General features: G+C 45.0%; 2 protein-coding genes and 1 pseudogene across 14 annotated transcripts in view; 1 reads left to right on the plus strand and 2 right to left on the minus strand.

Moving 5' to 3' along the window:
• The window catches only part of Med1 (mediator complex subunit 1), a 51,675-nt gene extending 44,302 nt beyond the window's left edge, over positions 1 to 7,373 (minus strand). The window contains exons 1-2 of one of the 6 annotated variants that reach the window (XM_008845294.2): positions 7,120 to 7,361; positions 645 to 751 (exon numbers count right to left, since the gene is read on the minus strand). In XM_008845294.2, the coding sequence (XP_008843516.1) occupies positions 645 to 751; positions 7,120 to 7,144 (132 nt within the window). In that variant the 5' untranslated portion in view covers positions 7,145 to 7,361. Of the gene's footprint in view, positions 1 to 644; positions 752 to 6,884; positions 6,965 to 7,119 lie in introns of those variants that run through there. The other 5 variants (XM_008845293.2, XM_029569467.1, XM_029569470.1 and 2 more) reach the window with 5 other exon arrangements.
• Positions 7,374 to 9,061: 1,688 nt separating this feature from the next.
• LOC103743815 lies at positions 9,062 to 9,716 on the minus strand (annotated as a pseudogene).
• Positions 9,717 to 11,594: 1,878 nt separating this feature from the next.
• Positions 11,595 to 17,848, plus strand: part of Cdk12 (cyclin dependent kinase 12) — an 82,602-nt gene continuing 76,348 nt past the window's right edge. For all 8 annotated transcript variants that reach the window (XM_029569471.1, XM_008845301.3, XM_029569472.1 and 5 more), the window contains exon 1: positions 11,595 to 12,690. In XM_029569471.1, coding sequence (XP_029425331.1) covers positions 11,654 to 12,690 — 1,037 coding nt within the window. In that variant the 5' untranslated portion in view covers positions 11,595 to 11,653. The remainder of the gene's footprint in view (positions 12,691 to 17,848) is intronic.

The raw sequence follows: 17,848 nt of genomic DNA on the forward strand, positions 1-17,848 counted from the left end.
TGTGTGTGTGTGTGTGTGTGTGTGTGTGTATATATATATATATATATTTATATATATAAAATGTTCTGGAACAGGGAGTGATAGCACAGAGCTATAATGTCAGCACTTGGGAGGTGGAAGCAAGAGGTTCATGCATTTAGGGCCAGCCATAGTTACATAGCAAGTATGAGATCAGCCAGAGCTACATAAGATTCTGTCTCAGAAACAGAAAAACAATTGCTCTATGCTAACAACAAAGACACTTTTTTTCTTACCATTATGTTCTAAACACTACAGTATAACAAATGCTTACATACTATTTGTATTGTATGAAATAATAAGTAATCCAGAGATTGGTTTAACTTCTACAGTAGGATGTTTATAAATTGTGTCTAAATACATGCCTTTTTATGTAAGGGACTTGAGCACCCATGATTTTAAGGTCTATGAGGAATCCTAGAACAAATCCCTGTGAACAGAGAAATGTACAGCTACCACATTCCTAAGCTGATCCCTGAAATAGACACTGATCATGTATTTGGTTGTTTTATGATGAGTAAAAGTGAAGATACACCTTTATACATTAGTTGTAACAAGTCCACATAGAGCACTTCGTTTATTAAATAATTTTCTTAGCATTTTACCCATTTCATCACAGTCCTCACCATGACTTGACGCACAAGCTTAATGGTTTCACTCCAAGGTCTATTTTGGTTAAATTTTGCATGGAGTCGTTCCAACAGGGAACTCATCTTACTCAGCTTTTCCGACTCTACAATATAAATAAATAAAAAATCATTAGACGCGCTTCCATTAAGACCTTCCACAGATTCTCTTACAAGATAAAACTCTACCTTTCATTTAAGAATTGCTAAAGGTATTTTTCTATATTGTTTACTCTAAAGCATAAAGAAAGCTAGGCAAAGTTGCACCCCTTTTTAGATTATTTTATTTTATATATCTGAGTGTTTTGCCTGCATGTAAGTGTAACATATGCATTGAGTACCTGTGAGCGCCAGAAGATGGTGCCAAATTCCTTTGACCTAGATAGTTGTTAGCCTCCATATGAGTGCTGGGAAGCCAATCAGGGTCCTCTGCAAGAGGAGCAAGTGTTCTTAACCCTTAAGCCATCTCTCTAGTATCAGTTTACCACACATTTAATTTCAGCACTAGAGAGACTGAGGCAGGAAGACTGTGAACTCCAGACTAGCCTAGCCTCAGAGAAAGACCATGTTTCAAATACACACACACACACACACAAAAGTTTTTTAACTTATTTTCCTAAGGGACAGGGTCTTGCTATGTTGCTAATCTTGTTGGCTTTGAACTCTTAGGCCCTAGCAAGTCTCCTGTCCAAGTCCCTGAGTAACTGTGACTATAGCTGTGTCCAGTTTAGAAGATATTTTTATGTATTTATAAATTCATACATTCTCTTCTCTCCCTCCCCCCCACCCCTCTCTGAGACAGGGTCTTACTATGCAGCTCTGGCTGGCCTCCAAAGGGCTGGAATTGAAGGTGTGAGTCAGTATGCATGGTTTTAATATTTTATTTATTATTACTGTGTGGATGTGTGTATGAGTTTATATAGCCCTGTACTATTGGTGCATGTAGAGATCAAAGGACAACTTGTCAAGAGTCAGTTTTCTCCTTCCACCATGGATCCAAGACTCAAATTCAGGGTGCTTTTAATCACTGAGTCATCTTGCAGTCCCAGAAAAAAAAATTTTTTTTCAATTTATTTTTGTGTGTGTGTTGCCTGCGTGTATGCTAGTGTACCCTTATGTGAAATGCCCACAGAGGCCAGAAGAGGGTGCCAAATTGCCTTGAACTGGAATTACAGTTGTTAGATGTCATGTGGGTGCTGGGAACCAAACCCAGGTCCACTGCAAGAGCAGTCAGTGCTCTTAACTGCTGAACCATCTCTCCAGTTGCAGAATTATTATTACTTTCTCTACTCAAACTGTGCATGTGTAATATGTGCAGGTGTGTTTGGATACATGTATGGGAGAATGTCACTCCTCAGGAGCTGTCCACCTTGGAGTTTTGGGGTTTATTTTGGGGGGTTGGGTTTTGTTATTGTTGTTTTGCTTTCTGAGATAGGGTCTCACAAAGCCCAAGCTGGCCTGGAGCTCTGTATAGCTGAGGATGACCTTGAGGGCTCAGTGAGTAAGGGCACCTGCACACAAGCCTGACAATCTGAGTTCAATTCCTGGGACCAAAATGGTAGAATGAGATAATGACCCTGGCAAGTTTTCTCTGAATTACACATACTCACCTTGTGGCAGGCACCCCCACCCCCACCCCACAGAGAGAGAGAGAGAGAGAGAGAGAGAGAGAGAGAGAGAGAGAGAGGCAGAGAGAAAGAGAGACAGAGACAGAGAGACAGAGACAGAGACAGACAGACAGAGAAATGACCTTGAACTCCTGATCCTCCTTTCTTTACCCCAACTGCTGGGATTATAAGCATGAGTCACCACTCTCAGCTTGAGCTGTAGCCCAGGCTGGCCTCAAACTCATAATCCTTTTGTCTCCTCCTCTTCAGTTTTTCTTACCAGCATGTGCCACCACAAGTGGCCACCTTGTATTTTTGACACAGGGTCTCTTGCTGGGACTTGGACGTCACTGAATAGGCTAAGCTGGCTGATCGCTGAGTTCCAAGGATCCGCCAGTCTCTTCCACCCCAGCACTGAGATTATAAGTGAAAAACATTGGGCTGGAGAAATGGTTCAGTGGTTAAAAACACTCGCTGCTCTTGCACAGGGCCTGAGTTCAGCTCCCAGAACCCACAAGGTGACTAACAACTTTTGCTAACTCCAGTTCCAGAGGATCTGACACCTTCTTGTGGCACCCCTAGGTGCTGCATGCATGTGGTCCACTTGTATACATGCAAACACATAAACATAAATAAAAATAAATGTTTTTTTTTAAATGTGCAAACCATCTCACTCAGCTTTTTACATGGGTGCTGGGGATCAAACTCAGGTCTCCATTTCTACACATAAAGCACTTTACTGAACTCTCTTCAGCCTTCCTTTTTTTTTTTTTTGAGACAGGGTCTCCCTGTAGCCCCAGCTGGCCTCTCAATGTAGACCACGCTGGCCTTGAACGCACAGAGATCTGCCTGCCTCTGGGGGACTGCTGAGACTAAAGGTGTGCACCACCAACCAAAGTCTCATGTAGCTCAGGTTGAGGCCAGTCCTTTTTTTTTTTTTTTTTTAATTTTATTTATTTCCTCTTTATTTTATATGTATGTTTTGCCTGCATTGTACATAAGTGCACTCATGTGTACAGTGCCTGTGGACCTCAGAAGAGGCGTCATATCCCCTGGAGCTGGAGTTAGGGATGGTTGCTAGCCACCATGTGGGTGCTGGGAACGGAAACTGGGTCCTCTGCAAAAGCAGCCATTTTATTCTTAACCTTTAAGCCATCTCCCCAGCCCCAAGGCCAGTCTTGCACTCCTGCTAAGTGCTGAGACTAAGGTATGTGCCATGATGCCCAGCTTCCATTCAAACTTTTAATAGGAACTAAAAAAAAAAAAATTCTAATCACATCGATGAGCGTGCAGTCCCTTGAAGGATATATTTTGAGCATACATTTGAACATAATCAATATGAAAATACTGCTTAATTTTTGACAAAGTTTTTGTTGTTGCCCCACTTTTTCCTCTTTCTTAGGGCCAGGTTTTGAATGCAGAGACAGGAACATACACATTTGCTCTACCACTGAGCTATATCCCCAGTTCTAAACAAAATTTTAAGTTAGCACACAGAAAAATGGGTTTCACTTTGGCATTTTTATGCATACATGACATTATACTTTGCTTTTATTCCTCTTCCCTCTCTCACTTTCCTCACTGCCTCCACCATCCAAAGAGCCTTGCCTTCCATTTTGGTGTCACAAACATTCCATTACCCTCATAGCCCCTTCCTTAAGACTTCTTTCTCACCTCTTAGGATTTGTTTCCTATTTTCATGATCAACCTACAGACACACTTAAGTCTAGATTCCACATGAGAGAAAATATGGCATTTATCTAAGTCTGGCTTATTTTGTTTAACATCCATTTTCCTGAGAATGTCATGATTTCACTTTGAATAAGCCCGTCAGTCAGAATTAAAGTAGTGAGAAGAGGACCTAAATCAAGATTCAAACTCTTGGCTGAATGTGATGGTACATGCCAGTAATGCCAGAAACTTGGGAGGGTGAGGCAGGAGGACTGTCTTGAGTTCAAGGCTAGCTGAATGAAACTCAATTCGTTATTCATACCAAATTTTCTTTGCTCATGCATCAGCTGATAGACATCTAGCCTGGTTCTATTTTTTAGCTATTGTGAATAGCACAAGTATCTCTGTAGTATACTGACTTAGACTCTTTACACACACACACACAAGTGGTGGTACAGGTGGGCCATATGATAATCCTATTTTTATTTTTATTTTTAAAGGAAATTCCATATTGATTTTCTTAGAGGCTTATACCAGTTAACATTCAAGCCAACAGTATATGAAGGTTCCTCTTTTCCTGCATCCTCAGCAGCATATGTTGAATTAAAAAAAAAAAAATGGAGAGAGATGGCTGGAGATGATGCTCAGCAGTTAAGAGCACTGGCTGCTCTTGCAGAAGACCTGGGTTCAAATCCCAGCACCCACATGGCAAGTAACAACCATCACTAACTCCAGTTCCAGGGGATTCAGCCCCCTCTTCTGTCCTTAAGGGCTGGAGAGATGGCTCTGTAGTTAAGAGCACTGGCTGCTCTTGCAGAGGACCCAGGTTCAGTTCCCAATACCCAAATGGCAGCTAATACCAGTTCCAGGGGATCCAACACCCTCTTCTGACCTCCATGGGCACTGCACAACACAGGTACACTTACATATATGCAGGCAATACACTCATACACATAAAAATTATAAGTATTTTTAAAAGAAATAAATATATGTATACATATATTTATATATATATTTATAGTTTGTTTGAGACAAGGTCTCACTATGTAGCCCTGGATAGCCTGGAACTTGCTATGTAGACCAGGTTGGCCTAGAATTCAGAGATCCACCTTCCTCTGTCTCCTAAGTGCTGGGATTAAAGGCATGTACCATCATACCCATCCTTAAAAATGTATTATTTTTTAATTTTTTATTATGTGTATGAGTATATTGCCTGCATGTGTGTAAGTACACCTGTGTCATGCAATGTCTGTGGAGGTCAGAAGAGGGCATTGGATCCCCTGGAACTGAAGTTACAGTTGTGAGCTGTCACATGGGTGCTGGGAATCGAGCCCAGGTTCTCTGCCAGGGCTCCTAACCACTGAGCTATCTCTCTAGCCCCATGTATTGCTATTTTATAAGGGGAGAGTGTAAACCTAGCACCCCCACTACCATTTGGGGCGAAACTGTTGGGGTGTAATGGGTAAGCCTCACCAGGGGAAACCATTTCTTGCTCATGCTATCTCCCTTGCCAGGTAACTTTCTTTTTTAAAATATAATTTTAAGAAATTTGTGTCATCAAGAAAGAGGTCTATTTTTGCCTGTTTTCCCAATTCAGCTTTTTCACATATGAATTCTTTTTTTTTGTGTGTGTGTGTGTATGCGTGTATTGCCTGCATGTAGGTAAGTGCATCTGTGTCGTGCAATGCCCACGGAGGTCAGAGGCTGTTGGATCCCTTGAAACTGGACTTACACACAGTTGTTAGCTGTCATGTGGGTGTTGGGATTCAAACCCAGGTTTTCTGCAAGAACAACCAGTGTTCTTAAACCCTGAGCCATCTCTCCAGCCCCCACATTTGAATTCTTACTAAAATTATATGGATAGGAAGAGATCAGTAACCAAAGGGCAAGTTTCCAGCAGGAAGGACTGGCTTCTGGACTAAGCATATTAATGAGTCTCCTAAGTCCTCTAACATTCTTGAACTGCCTAATGGGAGCAAAGACCTGTACTAGAGACCACTGAAAATGAGTATGTGTGAGATGACATCAGTAATGAGGTATTTGTAAGTTAACCTGGAAATAAACAAAACAACACAAAAGGAGATGTACTGTTAAAAGGATATTACTAGCCAGGCGTGGTGGCGCACACCTGTAGTCCCAGCACTTTGGGAGGCAGAGGCAGGCAGATCTTTGTGAGTTCAAGGCCAGCCTGGCCTACATAGTGAGTTCCAGGACAGCTTGGGCTACAGGGAGGCCCTGTCTCAAAAAAACCAAAAAAAAAAAAAAAAAGATATTACTTAGAGCAGGAGAGATGATTCAGGAGGTTGTGCAAGCATAAGGACCTGAGTTCGGATCCCAGCCCCCATGTTAAAAACAAAAGGGTATTACTACTAAATCTCATGGAAGGAAAAATTCCTTCTCATGGAAGGAAAAGAGTTGACACTGCACTGAAAAATGAATAGATCAGTCAATTAGAATTAAGGTGTAGTGAGGAAAGGACCTACATCAAGATTCAAACTCTTAGCTAAAAGTGAGAGTGATGGTACACGCCTGTAATGCCAGCACTTGGGAGGGTAAGGCAGACCTGAGTTCAAGGCTGGCTGACAGAGGGAGACTTTGTCTCAAAACAGAAGAGAAAGATTCAATCTCTTCCCTTTAGTGCCCTCATCTCAGAAAAACTCGTTTGGAAACTGTGCTAGTTTATAGTTCTGGATACATTTCTCCCAATCTCACTTTAAAGCCATTCATTCCAGCACAATTACAAGAGCAGTTTTAAAACGCACAACAGCACAGGCTTCGAACATTATGACATTCTAGGGAACTGCTAGTTTTCACTATGATAACGACCTAACCATTCCACTCACGCTAAAACACCGACCATTACTTAACACATCGTTCTGCACTATTGTTTTTAATATCATTGAGACGTCTCCTCTGAAACCAAGTGTAAACAAGTTTTAGGCTCACTCTCCAGGGGGCCTACCAGTTTGAACCAAAAATTCCCTGAAGCTCAACGACTTGTGCCTGGTAGAGCCGGAAACCGTCCACAGAAGTTGGGAGACCTCAGAGTTGCGGCTTCAGTACCCCGGAGAAAGGAAGGGTCGACACCTACCCCACATTCTGCCAGGACCCGCGAGAGCACGGGTCCCCACCTCCGCACGCAGATTGGCTCCCCCAGCTGTGTCCCGCCTCCTCCTTTCCCCCTCCAAGTCACTCACCCTCGGTTTCCCCCTGAGCCTTCATGCTGCCCGCGGGGAGGGCCCGGACCTTCCACGGGAGGGGAAGTTTTTCCCCACCACGCACAGGGGAAGCAGGCTGGCTTGAGTTCCGGGGCAGCGGGGCGCCAGCGCTCCCCACTCTTCCGGGGAAGGTTCAGTCTGAAGTCCCCCGCGGCAAGAACAGAAGGGTGCACGGGGTCGCCGCCATCTTCCCCAACGGAACTTCCCAAAGATCGCGAGATTAACCGTGATCCTGCGATACCGACTGAAGCAGAAGGCCAAGTACCAAAATCTCGCGAAAATTGGTTAAGTCGATCTTCCCGCGAGATTTCTTGCAGCCCAGGCCGCCTCTGGCTCTCGAACGTCTCGCTCTTCCACCTCGGGTTTAAGGTTTAAGGTGTGTGTGGAGAGCGTTGGTGTCTGCAAACACTTTCATTTTGACAGATGAAGTTTGTAAATTGGAAGCTTTAGCTCTGCTCAACGGAAGAGTGGCGAAGGCCTGTAACCCCAGCACGCTAGGGCTGGGGCAGGATGATCGCACGTTCAGAGCAAGCCTGGGATAAAGATATACCTCATCTCAAAAACAATACACCAAAACGCGTTCTTCCTCTGCTGAAAGAATAGCCTTACACTATCCTGCTTGTCCGTTTTGTTTTGTTGAGACGTGGTCTCCCTGTGGCTCCAAGCTGACCTGGAACTACGGTAGACCAGGCTAGCCTCTTATCTGACAGCGATCCGCCTGCCTCTGCCTCCCAAATGCTGGAATTAAAGGCAAGCACTACCACGCCCAGCCTAGTACATTTGTTTTATTCTATTTTATTTGATCTTTTTGACAGAGGGACTCCCCTGCCGGCTGTGGAGACGAGGATGGCTTGGATCTCAGCGATCCACCTCCCTCTGCCTCCTGTGTGCTGGGATTAAGGGCGTGCACCACCACGCCCGGATAATTTTTCAAATTTTTGTTTCAGTTTAGGCGAGGTGGAATGTGTAATTTCCTGGAGCTGTAGTTACAGGTAGTTGTGAGCCATCCAATGGTTTTCCAGATCCTGGAAACTTTTCCTTGGCGGGGGATTGGAAGGGTGGGGGAGTGTCCACACTGTCTCTACCTCTGTAGTGCTGGGACTGAAGGCAGGGGCCACTATGCCACAACCTAAATTCTAAGCTTGCAAGCTTGCGAGGCACTCTACCAGTGAGTTACAGTCCCAGCCCTATCTTGTTCACACCTCAGTTATGTATCGCTTTGAGAGAAGAGAAGCAGAACTCGACACAAAGTTTCTTGGGGTTTTCTGCTAAATTGTGATGTCTTAGGCTGGAGATACAGCTCTGGTAGTTTTCACCTCGCCTGTGCAAGGCCCTGGGTTCAATCCGAGGACTGCAAGCAAAAAACAAAAAGTACAATTTGTGTGTGTACGTGTACTGCATGGGGGCCAGAGGTCTGCATTGGGTGTATTTCTCAATTGCTCTCCACCTTACTTTTTGAGACAGGGTCTCTCAGTTCAAAGTTCCTGCTAGACTGGCCAGGCAACAAGCCCCTGGGATCTGCAAGTCTCTGTTCCCTCAGCTGTGAGGTTATATACACTGCCCTGCCCAGCTGTCAGGTCTTTTGTGCAATGAACTTCATTGAGTCGTCTTCCCCACCTCCTTAAATTCTGTGTGTGTCTGTGTGTATTCACATATATGTGTTCATGTGTGTGCAGCCATGTGGAGGCCAGAAGTTGATGTTGAGTGTCTTTAGTTACTCTATTTTTGAGACGGGGTCATTCGCTGAACCTGGCGCTTGTTCTGGCTACAATAGCTGGCCAGCAAACTCTAGGGATCCTCCCGTCTTCACCAATGCTGGAGACTAAGCTCAGGTCCTCAAGCATGTGTAGTAAACACTTTACCTTCTGAGCCACTCCCCCCACCCCTGCCCCATTTCAAACTTTTTTTTCTTTCCAGTTCTGAGAAAATTTTATTGGCCTTTTGGATAGACTTTATTTGCCAGGAAAGATGATCCCATCACAGTTCTGCTGGAAGCAGCACATGGCTCCTCTTTGCAGATTCTGTGTTTGACATCAAAGCAGCTCGTCCTGCTCGTCTTATCTGAAACCTGACTTACCCAGCACCACATAGAAAGTCCAGGCCATAGATAACAATGCTTTGGTCATATTTGATGCCCAGATTAATATGTTCCTGGATTCCAAAACCAAAGTTTCCAGTATCAGAGAAGTTATTTTTTTCGTCACTCATACTCCTGCACTTCAGACCTTTCTCAAGGATTTCTTCTGCCTTGGCCCCATGGACTGTGCAGTGAACCAAAATCTCTTCATTTCTCCTGATGCCAAAGGACGTGACAGTGTATGGAGCTTTGGAAAATACGGGTGTCTGGCCGGTGAGGTGCTCCAATACTTTGGATGCCAGGGTCAATCTGTCTTCACTCTCTTCCCACATAGATGTTGAAGTTCCCAATGGGATTCTCCTTTTCACCTTGATCCTCCATGATGGAGAACAGGAAGAGAGAGCATTTCAAATTAAAAAAAAAAAATTATTATTTTTATTTTATGAGTGTATTGTTTGCATGTAGGTAAGTACACCCGTGTTGTGCAATCTCCTCAGAGGACAGAAGAGGCTGTCAGATCCCCTGGAAATGGAGTTATTGATAGTTGTTAGCTGCCATGTGGGTGCTGGGATTTGAACCCAGGTCTTCTGCAAGAAAAACCAGTATTCTTAAGCGCTGAGACATTTCTCCAGCCCCTCAAACTTTTTTTTTTTTTTTTTTTTTGACACAGGCGCTCTCTGTGGTCTCAGCTGGCATGGAACTCACTATATAGATGAGGCTGGCCTCTGCCTCCCAAGTGCTGGTATTAAAGGTGTGCAACACCACACCACGCAGCCCCCCCCCCCCCCCCGGGGGAAAATTTTTTGGGGCTGGAGAGAGGGGACACGGGTTAAAAGACCTGATTGAGGACCCAGGTTCGATTCCCAACACCCACATGGCAGCTACAAACCGTCCTTAACTCCAGTTCCAGGGGACTCTGAAGCCCTCTTCTGACCTCTGCGGCATTGCACATGGGTGCACTCACATGCAGGCAATACATTCATACACATAAAATTAAAATATTCTGCAAGAGCAGTCCGTGCTCTTAACCCCTGAGCCATCTCTCCAGCCCCAAATAAAATATTTTTTAAATTGAATTTATTTGGCTGGGCATGGTGGCGCACGCCTTTAATCCCAGCACTCGGGAGGCAGAGGCAGGCGGATCTTTGTGAGTTCGAGGCCAGCCTGATCTACATAGTGAGTTCCAGGACAGCTGGGGCTACAGGGAGACCTGTCTGAAAATGACCAAAAAAGAAATTATTTTTTTTGTGACAGTGTCTATGTAGCCCTGTAACTCACAGAGTGCTAGGGTTAAATGGAATATGTATATAGTGTCCTGTGGCTACTTGTGAGGTTAGAAAAAAAAAGGTACGTAAAATGCCTGGGACGAAGTAGGAAGTATTGTTTAAACACTCATCCTTGAGTTTTAATACCCCTCAGATTGACTTTATGCCTTGTTAGAAATAAGCTCATTCTGATAACTTAATGACTCCTTGCAAAGTGTGCTGAAGGCGTTTTCACGGGAACCCGTATTTCTTCTGTGAGTTACCAGCTAGGGTTAGGTTTTAAAGATGATTTCTGAAGGGTCCTTTTCAATCAAGATTTCCTGAAATGGAGCGTCGGAAAGTTCTCGCGAGAGTCTAACTGACGCGTCTGTGCCTGGGGTCCTGTTCTCGCGGGGTTTGCTGAAAAAATGGGTCGGGGTGAAAGGGAAGCGCAAGACATCGCGGGAATCTGGCGGAATCTCGCGATACTTCTTGAGATTGCCCCTCCCCCTCCCCCTCCCCCAAGTGCCGTTTCGGTTTAATCTAGTGTGTGACTGAGTCTGTGTGAGGGAGCGAAATGTGTATGTGAGGTATTGAGGTGAGGCAGAGGCTAGAGAGGGGCTTCCTCAGGAGCGAGGGACAAACGGGGATAGCTCAGAAAACCTAGGCCGCGGGACCCAGGCGACAAGAAGCCGCCCCGAGCCGGGCTGCCGGGTAGGGGAAGGGCCCGCATAGTCCTCACAGGGCCCCAGTACCGGAGTCGGCCCCACAGACCCGCGCCGGCGGCTTCCTACTTCATCGACCTCCGGGGCTCCCGGACCTGAGGAGCGGCTCGGCGCGGGTTGGGGGTGGGGGGCAGACTTGAGCAGCTTCCGTTGCTCCCAACTGCACTGCCGAGGAACTCTGCTGGCTTACCTCGCTCCTTCACCCCCCACCTCATGTAGGAGGGTGCTGCCGAGCAGAGCGGGAGGTGGAGCCTGGCCTAGCGTCCCTGCCCTCCCCACCCCCTTCTCGGGGCGCTTTGGTGGGCGTGGAGTGGGGGTCGGGGGGGGGAGGGGGGAGGGAGAGAGAGAGAGAGAGAGAGAGAGAGAGAGAGAGAGAGAGAGAGAGAGAGGCTCAGTCCAGGAGGGTGGGGCTGACTTTTGGGAGTTTTGGGGAACTTTTTCCCCTTCTTCAGGTGTGGGGGAAGGGAATGCCCAATTCCGAGAGACATGGGGGCAAGAAGGACGGGAGCGGAGGCGCGTCGGGCACTTCGCAGCCGTCCTCGGGGGGTGGCAGCTCCAACAGCAAGGAGCGTCACCGCCCGGTGTCGAAGCACAAGCGCCACAAGTCCAAGCACTCGAAAGACATGGGCCTGGTGACCCCCGAGGCGGCGTCCTTGGGGACCATGATCAAACCTTTAGTGGAGTACGACGACATCAGCTCCGACTCCGACACCTTCTCCGACGATGTGGCCTCGAAGTTGGAGCGGCGGGAAAACGACGAGCGCCGAGGAGCGGATCGAGGCGACCGCCTGCACAAGCACCGGCACCACCAGCACCGGCGCTCCCGGGACTCGGTGAGAATCAAGCCGAGCGAGAAGGACAAAAACCAGGAAGTATCTAAGTCGGCGAAGGAGCGGCTGTTGGGGAGCTCTAAGCGGCCCCCGGAGGGGAGCGAGGACTACGCCAAGGGACCCGGGTGCAAAGGCGGCAGCAAGGAGTCCAGGTCAGCCAAACTGCACAAGGAGAAGGCGCGGAAGGAGCGCGACCTCAAGTCGGCACACAAGGAGCGCAGCAAAAGTCACCGCAAGAGGGAGACCCCTAAAAGTTACAAGACAGTGGCCAGCCCCAAACGCCGGTCGCGCAGCCCCCACCGGAAGTGGTCCGACAGCTCCAAGCAGGATGACAGCCCCTCGGGAGCCTCGTACGGTCCGGATTACGACCTCAGCCCGCCGCGCTCGCACGCATCCAGCACCTACGAGCCGTACCGCCGGAGCCCGGGCAGCGCGTCCCGCAGGCCATCCGCCAGCCCTCCCTACCGGGAGCCTGCCGCCTATCAGCCCAGCGCCCGCTCCCCCAGCCCCTACGGCCGTCGGCAGCGCTCCGTCAGCCCCTACGGCCGCCGCCGCTCGTCCAGCTACGAGCGCAGCGGCTCCTACAGCGGCAGGTCGCCCAGCCCGTACGGCCGCCGGCGCTCCAGCAGCCCGTTTCTCAGCAAGCGCTCGCTGAGCCGGAGCCCGGCCCCCAGGTGAGCCGCCCGCCCGTCTGGCTTCTATCTGTCTGTCTGTCCGTCCACCCACCCATCATTCCGTCCCTCTGGCTTCTGTCTGTCCGCCCGCCCGTCCGTCTGGCTGCCCATCCGCCCGCCTTTCCCGAGGTGGGGTGGGCTGAGAGAATTGTTGGTTAGTGGGGATAACCGGTTGTCGAAGCCTCCAGCCAGCTGTGGACTAGGCTGGATAGGCCACCCCGAGTTGGAGAAGATTCCACAGGCCCAGACGTTCAAGGTAGGTGGGATCCGCAGCTGGAAGCTTCTGGGAGAAGACTTGCCAGATCTTGCTGCGCTCTTTGCTGCTCTGACTGCAGATGTTGAAAGGCACGTTGATAACCAGCGATTGAGCTTTATTGGAACTGACTAGAGAATTGAGAGATTACCAGTTTTCTTGTGGATTACCTTGAGTCTGTTTACCTAGGTTAGCCTACCAGTTTGTTGACTATGTTCCCAAGCCTGTAATGATCACTGGTTTAGCCTACGCAAGAATCCTATCATAACTTTTTTAGTAAAAAATTCAGCTAATTAGGCAGTTTCCTTTTTGATACATAGTCTAGCAGAAATTAGTTCCAGTGACAATTTGGGTTTTTGTTGTTTTTTTTGAGGCAGGTCTCCCTGTAGCTCCAGCTGCCCTGGAACTCAATTTGTAGAGCAAGCTGAGCTCTTAGAGAGCCACTTGCCCCTGCCTCCTGAGTGCTGGGATCAAAAGTGTGGGATACCATACCCAATTTCATTTAAAAAAAAAAAAAAAAAAAAACAAACAAACAGCATCACTATTGACTTGCCTTGTTACCACTCACAGTTTTCAAAAACGTCCTTGAAAAATATGGTAATAATGCCTTCAGCTTGATACTTTTGTAAGAAAGATGTTTTAAATTCTCTGAGGAAAATTGTGTTCCTGTTCCTAGGTAATAGGTTGTGCCTCATTTGTGAACTCATCTCTGTCCACAAAAGCAGAACAGGGTTATATCTGAGTGGAATCTTAATACTGCTTTATGACCTTTGGCAAATGACTTAATTTGTTCATACCTGAGCTTCTTCATGTGTAAAATGGGAATAAAAGCTACCTACTTCAAGGTTGTAAAGATTAATAAATAAGAAGTGCATGATACCTTGCACATAGAACAACTCAGAAAATTCTATGATTGAATAACACTAGTAGAGAAATTATGCTAACTTGAAAAAATTCCATGCATTTATATGTCAGTGCATTTTTCATTGACTTAAAGTTACTTGAAAACTTGTATTTGCCATATATACAATGTTTCTTAACTATCAAGAACTGGATTGGAGGGTTTTTGTGGGGTTTTTGTTTTTTTTGTTTTTTTGTGTGTGTGTATTTTCTCCTCATTTTAGTATTAAGAAATAAGCCAGGTGTGGTGGTGCACACCTTTAATCCCAGCACTTGGGAGGCAGAGACAGGCTGATGTTTGTGAGTTCAAGGCCAGCCTGGTCTATATAGTGAGTTCCAGGACAGCTGGGGCTACAGGGAGACCCTGTCTCAAAAAGACAAAAAAAAAAAAGAAAGAAATTTCAATCATGTTGATCATGTTGAAAGAATTATAGTAAACATGCATGTATCTAATACCTAGATTCTATAATTAGTATTTGTAACTTTTGTAACATTTTATATGTATTGCAGCCATCAATCAGCACACTTCCTTCTAAACACTTTAGTACGCAAACCTTTTTTTTTTTGTTTTTTTGAGACAGGGTCTCCCTGTAGCCCCAGCTGGCCTGTAACTCACTATGTAGACAAAGCTGGCCTTGAACTCACAGAGATCCACCTGTCTCTGGGCTCAAAGGTGAGTGCCACCATGCCCAGTGCAAGCTATTTCTTAAGTGTTTGTGTTTTTGTTTTTGTTTTTGTTTTTTTTTGTTGTTGTTTTTTGAGAGATAAGGCATGAGATTTATGTAGTAGAAAATATGTAAGTCATAAATTATTTTAAAAAGTTGCATACTTTTTAAGGGAAATCTGAGAAGTGTTCTCAGAATTTTATTTTTGTTTTATAGAGGGGGGTTTAAACACTGTAGCCCAGGATTGCCTGAAATTCACTGTATAGCCTAAACTGGCCTCAAATTTGCAGCATTACTGCCTCACCCTCCTGTGTTGGGATTCCAGACATAGAGCCACCACACAAAGCAGACTGATTTCTTGAGAGAGTGTTAGCATTAAGGCTATTTGAAGAATTTTTACTATTGGGTTTAAGAATATGGAAGTCTAAATTAAAACACAGGATTTAGAGTTAGAACTGTTGAAATAATTTCTTGTAGATTCCTAAAGAAAACAGCATATCTCAAGTTCTCTTAAGTGAGTTGAGGAAGCTGTACTCAACTGAAATCAGTAAAGTGATGGTAAATATAAACCTAGGAAGACTTGGAGACACAATATGGTAGTGGAGGTTGCAATTATAAACATAAGATATTCCTGGAAACAATGTGCACCTTTTTTGTTGGCTTGTAGAGAATGTTATGCTTGTATGTGTGCATTGCATAGGGAACCCCCTCCCCAAATGCTGGATTAAAGGTGTTGCCAGCAACACGCCTGGTTTGTTTATTGGATTTTTTTTTTTTTTTTTTTTTTTTTTTTTTTTTTTTTTTTTTTTTTATTTGGTTTTTTTTTTTTTTTTTTTTTTTTTTTTTGGTCTTTTTGAGACAGGGTCTCCCTGTAGCCCTAGCTATCCTGGGACTCACTATGTGGACCAGGCTGGCCTGGAACTCAAGAGATCCGCCTGCTTCTGCCTTCCTAGTGCTGGGATTAAAGGTGTGCACCACCACACCCAGCCCAAAAACTAATTTTGTGAAGAAGAACATAGATCCCCTTTCTTTTGGAAAAACCAAGGAACAATGGGACTAAGCATCATTTTGGGTATGAGGAAGTGCTGAGGAGTGAACTCTGCTTTGTGCATGCTAGGCAGATGCTCTACCATTGCACTACATCCCCAACCCCCAACCTTTTTTTTTTTTTAAGATAGTGAATAATAAAATGGGCTGTTATTTTCATATATGGGTATGGGAATATACGTATGTGTGTATGTACATGTATATATACACATACCGTCATTCCTTGTCTGTGTTCATCTTCAGTAAGCAACATTTTAAAAGACTGAAAATGCTATGGTAGAAATCCAATCAGTATATTTCCATATGCTGAATTAGCAGTGATTATTAGTAGGGATCTGATTTCAAGAAGGTAACTAACAATTCAGGGGTACAAGTACATTTAATAGGCTTATTGCTGCCTATTTTACCTATTTTCATTTTTTGTTTATGAATTTATTGCCTCCATGTGTGTAAGTGCATCCATGTCTTACAATGCCCGCAAAGGACAGAGAAGATGTCGAATCCCCTGGAATTGGAGTTACAGATGGTTGTTAGCTGCCATGTGGGTTCTGGAGACTTGAACCCAGGTCTTCAGCAAGAGCAGCCAGTGCTTTAACAGAGCCATCTCTCCAGTCCCTTTATTGGGTACTTTTAAATGAACTTCCAAAAACAGTGTAAAGGAAAACCATGGCTGTCCTCATGTGAGTTGTTTTCCTGACACATAAATAAATGTTTTTTGCTTTGAACCATTTTGATTCTTGTCAGTCTCCTGGAAATATTGCCAAGTGCTAAGATACCTTCCTAGCATGAAGGAGGCCCTAGGTTCAATCCCCATGCTAAGGGAGGAGGGAATAGTAAAGAGATACAGTAATGGTCTGGAATGGGAACATTTGTTTTAGCCTAACAAAATTATGTTTTATGCTTTGTCCGGTCACTTTGGGAGGTGGGTAGGGGATGTCCAGTTACATTTTTAAGTGTTTGGGTTTTTCTTCACACTGATTCTTGAGCAGAGCTTTAGTGAAAAACCAAAAGGAGTTAGTGAGAATTTGGTATAACCTGTTCCATAGATTACCAGGTTTTAATTCACAGTCATTACTCATTAAAATTTTATTTGTACGTGCAGTAATTTTTGCCTTGCATATTACTACAAAATTAATTGGAAATCATTTTATCTTAGAAGTACCAGGACCTGTATTATCAGTTCTTGGCAGGATCCTGAGTTTTAAGCCAGTATAGACTACATAACAAGGCTTTGTCTCAAAATGCCAAAAAATAAAGTAGTCCAGGCCTGGTAGTGCAGGACTTCAGACCAATCACTTGGGATGCAGTGGCAGTCGGTTCTCTGAGTCCAGCCTGGTCTATATAAGGAGTTCAGGCTAACTAGGATTACATAGTGAGACCTTTTCTCAAAACAGACAAACCAAAAGGCCAGTACTCCAGAGGCAGAGGCAGGGGGAATCTCTTGAGATCCAGACCAGTTGGCTACAGGGGGACCCTGTCTCAAACTACCTAACTAAAGTAACAGGGCTGGTGATAGAGCTTAGTGGTAGGCTGTGTTCTTCCATTTGCAAGGTTCTGGGTTCAATACTCAGCACTTGAAAATATAAAATATATCAGAAACTAGTATTTTTTTTTCTAAAATTTTTATGTGTATGAATATCTTATCTACATTTAATGCCATACATGCAGGGCTGGAGGAGGACAGAAGAGGGCATTGGATCCCCTGGAGTAGGCAGTTATGGATGGGTGTTAGCCACCGTGTGGTTGCTGAGAACCAAACCTTGTCATTTGCAAGTTCAGCCAGTGCCCTTAACCATGACCATCTCTCCAGTCTGTATTTTTAAAATGTCTAATAGTTTTATTAAAGCATTTTTCTCTAATTTATGTGCATATAAATTTAAATTTTTTGTATACTGACCATTTGTTTGCTATAGACAACTTTATTATAAACTAAGGCTACAGAAAACTACATTTTCCTAGGTACCTCCTGATTAATATCACCAATTATAGAGCATGACGATGTTTTCAATTTCTCAAAGAGTAGAACAAAATTTCTCAAAAGTAGGCATTATCAATATGGCTATTTTCAGGTGGAAGAAAAATACTATTCTAGCTTCCATCAGTTAACTAACTAGTGAATATATTTGTTGCTTTACTCCCCTTGGTCCCGGCCCCCCCTTTTTCTTTTTTTTTTTTTTTTTTGTTTTTTAAGGAAGAAAGGGTTTATTTTAAAGGTAAGCCAAGACAGCAGGCACTAGGGGGAGCCAGCCATGTAGGGTCCTCTGGTAGGATCCAGAGTGGTGAGGGGTGATGC

This window comes from Nannospalax galili, unplaced genomic scaffold (genome assembly GCF_000622305.1).
Source record: "Nannospalax galili isolate Female #2095 unplaced genomic scaffold, S.galili_v1.0 scaffold1382, whole genome shotgun sequence".
Lineage (NCBI taxonomy): Eukaryota > Metazoa > Chordata > Mammalia > Rodentia > Spalacidae > Nannospalax > Nannospalax galili.